This window comes from Mus pahari, chromosome 5, assembly GCF_900095145.1.
Source record: "Mus pahari chromosome 5, PAHARI_EIJ_v1.1, whole genome shotgun sequence".
In the NCBI taxonomy this organism is placed as follows: Eukaryota; Metazoa; Chordata; class Mammalia; order Rodentia; family Muridae; genus Mus; species Mus pahari.
The window spans coordinates 51,332,399-51,339,050 of NC_034594.1; the positions used below are offsets into that span (position 1 = coordinate 51,332,399).

Genomic DNA, 6,652 nt, shown 5'->3' on the forward strand with positions numbered 1-6,652 from the left:
AGAGAGAGAGAGAGAGAGAGAGAGAGAGAAGTTTCTAAGTTTCTTTCATCTGTTTGTTTGCCCGCTTGTTTTTTAAAGATAGCAAGAAAGAGTTGGAGGAGGAGAAAAGTGTGATCGAGAAATAGATTTTATGCAAACGTCTCACCTGCTGAACTAAACTCAGAAAATACATCTTTATTTGTTTGAGGCTTCCCGTCTAGATCGATGTCCATGATTGTGCGCCACAACTCAGAGAATCTGGCTCGTTTCTCTCTGGGCATGTATATTCCATGCCACAGTGCTTTTAGCATGTAGTCAATTTGGATCAAAATTTGTCCAACTCTGGTATCATAATAAGCGGGAGGTAACTGGCAAGAACTACTTTGATCAAAATTGGCTTCTAAACTGATGGAAGGGATTTGGTTTAAGCAGTAAATCCCAATGGCCAACTCCCTTAAGATCTGATGGACTTCCCTGTAGTCTAAGAGGGCAGTAGGGTCTACTGGAGTCAATAGGATGGCAGTGGAGAAGCCTGCGTTATTCATCTGACTCATGAGTCCACACGGGGTGTCTAGCTGGGAGCGAGCGTCATCCTTGGCAGCCAGCCAGCTGACCAGTACTGTTGTTAATAATTCTTGCACTTCGGTTCGATCGTATTTTTCAAAAAAAGCAGAGGCATTTCTTTGCACTGCTAAATTTTCCCGGAAGGTTTCTTCATCTTGTTCTTGATCAATTTTAACTATTCCTTTTTTAACTATTCTTGACATGTCTAATTAAATCTAGTGTGTTCTTTTTGAAGTTTCTGCAACAAAGCAAACAAGCAGTAAGTAACATTTGTCATGGCAAGGAAGTTGGACTTTTCTAGAATAAATATGTACTTTTCATCTCTCTAAAGCGAGCTAATCTTTTCATGGACAATCTGTACCTTTTTCAACCTCCAATTAATTGAATCACAAGAAACAAATTTTAATTATAATTCTTAAGGTTGTAAAATCTTTAGCATCGATCACATTAAAATTACTTGAAAATCTCTGCTTTTCAGTCAAAAGTTACTGAGAAATCCTCAGTGCTGTACACAATTCTGCCAACAACTGACCACACTGACAGTTGTCTCATAAGATTATATATAACATCTTGGTTTGTGTAGGGACGTTCTACGATGTTTATACTACAATGAAATAACTCCCCACTCTTCTCGTCTGTCCCAATTAAGCTTCCACTGCTGGGATGCACGCCATAACCAAAGGAACGTGTGGAGGAAAGGGTTTATTTAGTTTCCAGGCCACCCAGCCCATCATCAGTGGGAAGCCAAGGCAGGAACTTGGAGGCCGAGGTCAGTAAGAGATCGATTACTGGCTCGCTACCTCAGGCTTTCTCACTTTGCTTTTTTATGACTATCTGAGCAGGGATAATGCTACCCACCGGAGGTGGGGCCCTTCTGTATCTACCATCAATCAAAAAATGTCCCACAGGATTGTCTACGGGGCAATATGATGATTTGGTTGCTTGAGATTTTTTTTTTAATGACCTTAACTTGTGTGACTTGGTAAAATACTAAACAACTTCATCATTAAATGACATGTGCCTGTATTTTAGAAAAACATTGTTTGTATATGAGAAGCTACTGCTGTTTTCATTGTAAATATTTCATTGTATTTTTCATTGTAAATATTTTTAACCACCTCCTCCTCTTTTCTGCCTTTTTACTCCACCCTTTCTTACACACTGCCCTTCCCTTCTTAGAAGCTCTTGAGACCTGCACGCCCTCCCTCTCTTGTGGTGTTTCAGCCCAGGTCCTGACTCATCTGCTGAGCTGTTCCTCCCATCTACTCCTTTGTCCTGGAACCACTGAATGCTGCTTTCACAATAGTAACTGTTATTCTTTTCTGAGCCTCTAAGATGCTCCACATATAAAACACAGTACTTATTTTATTTCTTTAATGCCATTGGCCTTCCTTCACTATAGTGGTTTTTGAAATTTAGTTTGCATAGAAATCACCTAGACCTTCTTAAAATACCTGTTTCTGGGTTACACAGGGGAGGGGCAGAGAAATTGTATTTTGCAGTTAATGCTGACACTGTGCATAGAATCCAGTTTGCGGGGGGCATTTTTCTACTACTTCATAGCAGCCAACATGTAAACTTAGGAGATCCCAGGCCATGATAGGGGCTCAAAGTTTTGAGAACCGGAACCCTTCTCAAGACTTGTGATCATAATCAACACCAACTGCCGTGGCCATGGGAAAAGACAAGGAAAAGGGAAAGGCCTACTTGGAAATGATTTTCTTAGCTAGGAGAATTGCTTCGACGATGGTCCCTAAGATATTCCCAGGAACAGATAGCCTTTGCTTGGAATGGCTTCTCGAAGGTCCTGAACCGTCACACAACTGAAGCGCACGAGCCGCTCAGGGAAGCCCCGCCTCATTAGAACTGAAGCGCACGCATGAGAGGAGATGCTCAGGGAAGCTGGGAGGACCTTACCTGTGCTGAAAGCTAAAGTTGGTTCGAACTCCTCGGAAACCCCTAATCCGGCTAAAGCTATCCTAGGGCCTCCCATATGCAGGTTGCACCTTAGGCCGAGAATGTGCATGATCTGCAGCTGGGGTCACCTCTGTACAAGTTGCCGGATGGCCACAGTCCAGCGGTTGACCCCATGAGAACAAATGCTCTAACCTCTCTCTCTAGAGCTCAGCTCAGCCCCACACTGTCTCCACTACTGTGCATTTGCTTATAAAGGAAACAACAGAAATCCTGGAGTGGCATGGGCCAGTGCTAGGCTGCAGCCCATCTGGAATCCTATTATGCAACAAACATTTACTGGAGGATGAGACCACAGATAGAGGGAAAATGGCAAAATCCCACATGCTTGTCAATGTGGTGTAAGATGTTGACAGTACCAAAAAGAATGTCCATCCAGATGCCTGTGGGGTGACTTTTAAAATAGGGCGGGAAAGAGCTACCCATGCAAACAACTGCTGAAATCGCTCTTCTGGGACAGGGTGGTGGTGTTTAAAGTTTGATAAAACAAACCATTCTCCCCTTACTGATTATGTTTCCTTTGACCTTGCCCTTTTCTTAACTTGGAGACATTTAACTTCTAATTAATAAATGTCCTCTGGACCCAGAGGTCACATGGTTATTTTAGCAGGATGAGCCAGTCCATCAACAACCTGAGGTGCCTCAGCACAGCAGAAAGGTCTCAAGGTATCATCTGGTAGAGCTCTCTGCCAGCAGGAACAGGTGGCTGACACTTCTTAATTTTCTCTTTTTTAAGATGACTAATGACTAAAGATTTTTATCATATACATTTCACATGGCATGAAAATAAAGATTCTTCTGACAAGTTAGTAAAAACTGAACACAAGCAAATGTATTTAAGAATATATACATAGGGGGTGGGGGGAAAAAGAATATATACATAGATGTAAAAATTAATGAAAAAGAGGCAAAGCCATACAAAGACATAAAGAAGGGGTATAAGGAGGGAATAACAGGGAGCTCAGGGAAGAAATAAAATTATATTGTATTATAGTATGTATTAAAATATAATAAAAGAAATAATTTGTTAACGTTATGGTTAAACATAGTCACTCACTAAAACATATGAAAAAATTCCTTTGTTCACTTGAACTTGAGATTTGTACAAGGGACAAGAATGGACCAATCTAGCTGGGCAGTGGTGGCACGTGCCTTTAATTCCAACACTTGGGAGGCAGAGGCAGGCGTATTTCTGGGTTCGAGGCCAGCCTGGTCTACAGAGTGAGTTCCAGGACAGCCAGGGCTACACAGAGAAACCCTATCTCGAAAAACAAACAAACAAAAAGAGAATGGACCACTCTGCATTCTTCTACATGACAACCACCAGTTGAACCAGGCGCCATTTGTTGAAAATGCTGTCTTTTTCCACTGGGTGGTTTTGGCTTCTTCATCAAAGATCAAGTGACCATAGGTGTGTGGGTTTATTTCTGGGTCTTCAATTCTAATCCATTTATCTACCTGCCTGTCACTGTACCAATACCATGCAGTTTTTAGCACTATTNNTCTGTAGTACAGCTTGAGGTCAGGGATGGTGATTCCACCAGAAGTTCTTTTATTGTTGAAAATGGTTTTGCTATCCTGGGTTTTTCTTATTCCAGATGTATTTGAGAATTACTTTCTATCTCTGTGAAGACCTGAGTTGGAATTTTGATGGGGATTGCAATAAAAATCTGATTTGGTAAAATGGCTATTTTTACAATGTTAGTTCTGCCGATCCATGAGCATGGGAGATGTTTCCATCTTTTGAGATCTTCTTCAATTTCTTTCTTCAGAGACTTAACGTTATTGTCATACAGATCTTTCACTTGTTTGGTTAGAGTCACATCAAGGTATTTTATATTATTTGTGACTATTGTGAAGGGTGTTGTTTCCCTAATTTCTCTCTCAGCCCATTTATCCTTCGAGTAGAGGAAGGCTACTGATTTGTTTGAGTTAATTTTATATCCAGCGACTTTGCTGAAGTTGTTTATCAGCTGTAGGAGTTCTCTGGTGGAATTTTTGGGGTCGCTCATGTATACTATCATATTGTCTGCAAATAGTGATACATTGACTTCTTCCTTTCCAATTTGTATCCCTTTGATCTCCTTTTGTTGCCTAATTGCTCTGGCTAGAACTTAAAACCAGATATGCTCACTGAATATAAAAGAAGAGAAAATAGGAAAGAGCCTCGAACATTGGCACAGGGGAAATTTTTCTGAACAGAACACCAATGGCTCATGTTCTAAGATCAACAATTGACAAATAGTAACTCATAAAGCTGAAAAGCTTCTGTAAGGCAAAAGACACTGTCAAGAGGACAAAATGGCAACCCACAGATTGGGAAAAGATCTTTACCAACCCTACATCCGATAGAGCGTTAATATCCAAAATATACAAAGAATTCAAGAAGTTGGACTCCAGAGAACCAAATAACCCTATTAAAAACTGGGGTACAGAGCTAAACAGAGAATTCTCAATGGAAGAATCGCAAATGGCTGAGAAGCACTTAAAGAAATGTTCANAATCCTTAGTCATCAGGGAAATGTAAATCAAAACAACCCTGAAATTCCACCTCACACCAATTAGAATGACTAAGATCAAAAAATTCAGGTGACAGCAGATGCTAGCAAGGATGGGGAGAAAGAAGAACACTCCTCCATTGCTGGTGGGACTGCAAGCTGGTAAAACCACTTTGGAAATCAATGTGGTGGTTCCTCAGAAAATTGAAAATAGTTCTATGTGAAGATCTAGCTATACCACTACTGGGCATATACCCAAAAGATGCTCTAACATATAACAAGACCACATGCTTCACGATGTTCATAGGATCCTTAAAATAGCCAGAAGCTGGAAACAACCCAGGTACCCCTTGACAGAAGAATAGATAAAGAAAATGTGGTATAATTACATAATGGACTACAACAAAGCTATTACAAACAATGACTTCATGAGACTCGCAGGCAAATGGATGGAACTAGAAAATATCATCCTGAGTGAGGTAATCCAGACACAAANGAACACACATGGTATGTACTAACTGATAGGTGGATATTAGCTGCAAAGCTCAGAATACCCACGATACATCCCACAAACCATATGGACCTTAAGAAGAAGAAGGAAGACCAAAGTTTAGATGTTTCAATCCTACATAGAAGGGGGAACAAAATAATCACAGGCGGTAGAGGGACAGAGGGAGGGGTCCTGGAGGAAGAGAGGAGGGAGAGGGAAAAAAAACAGGGGCAGAACAAGTATTGGAAGGGACAGGAGAGAAGTATGGAGGATCAGGAAACACAGTAGAAAATGTAGCAGTGTGGCATGGGAAGCTGGGAGTGGCCACTAGAAAGTTCCAGACTCCAGGGAAGCAAGAGGCTCCCAGGACTCGATGGTGATGACTTGAGCTGAAATACTCAACAAAGGGGGAGATACAACCTACAGAGATCACCTCCACTAGAAAGGCGTGGTTCCCAGTAGAGGGACGGGGCCACCCAAGCATCTCAAAATTTTTAACTCAGAAATGTCCCTGTCCAAAGGAAAGACAGGGACAAAAAATGGAACAGAGACTGAAGGAAAGACCATCCAGAGACCACCCTACCTAGGGGTTCATCCCATCTGCAGACACCAAACCCCCACACTATTGCTGCTGCCAAGAAGCACTTGCTGACATAGCTGTTTCCTGAGAGGTTCTACCACCACATGACCAATACAGATGTGGATGTTCACAGCCAACCATAGGNATGTATACTATCATATTGTCTGCAAATAGTGATACATTGACTTCTTCCTTTCCAATTTGTATCCCTTTGATCTCCTTTTGTTGCCTAATTGCTCTGGCTAGAACTTAAAACCAGATATGCTCACTGAATATAAAAGAAGAGAAAATAGGAAAGAGCCTCGAACATTGGCACAGGGGAAATTTTTCTGAACAGAACACCAATGGCTCATGTTCTAAGATCAACAATTGACAAATAGTAACTCATAAAGCTGAAAAGCTTCTGTAAGGCAAAAGACACTGTCAAGAGGACAAAATGGCAACCCACAGATTGGGAAAAGATCTTTACCAACCCTACATCCGATAGAGCGTTAATATCCAAAATATACAAAGAATTCAAGAAGTTGGACTCCAGAGAACCAAATAACCCTATTAAAAACTGGGGTA

General features: G+C 41.2%; 1 protein-coding gene across 3 annotated transcripts in view; it reads right to left on the reverse strand.

Moving 5' to 3' along the window:
• Window positions 1-2,377, reverse strand: part of Ankar (ankyrin and armadillo repeat containing) — a 57,878-nt gene extending 55,501 nt beyond the window's left edge. The window contains exons 1-2 of one of the 3 annotated variants that reach the window (XM_021198613.1): window positions 2,251-2,377; window positions 146-781 (exon numbers count right to left, since the gene is read on the reverse strand). In XM_021198613.1, the coding sequence (XP_021054272.1) occupies window positions 146-746 (601 nt within the window). In that variant the 5' untranslated portion in view covers window positions 747-781; window positions 2,251-2,377. The remainder of the gene's footprint in view (window positions 1-145; window positions 782-2,250) is intronic. The other 2 variants (XM_021198612.1, XM_021198614.1) reach the window with 2 other exon arrangements.
• Window positions 2,378-6,652: the final 4,275 nt, after the last annotated feature.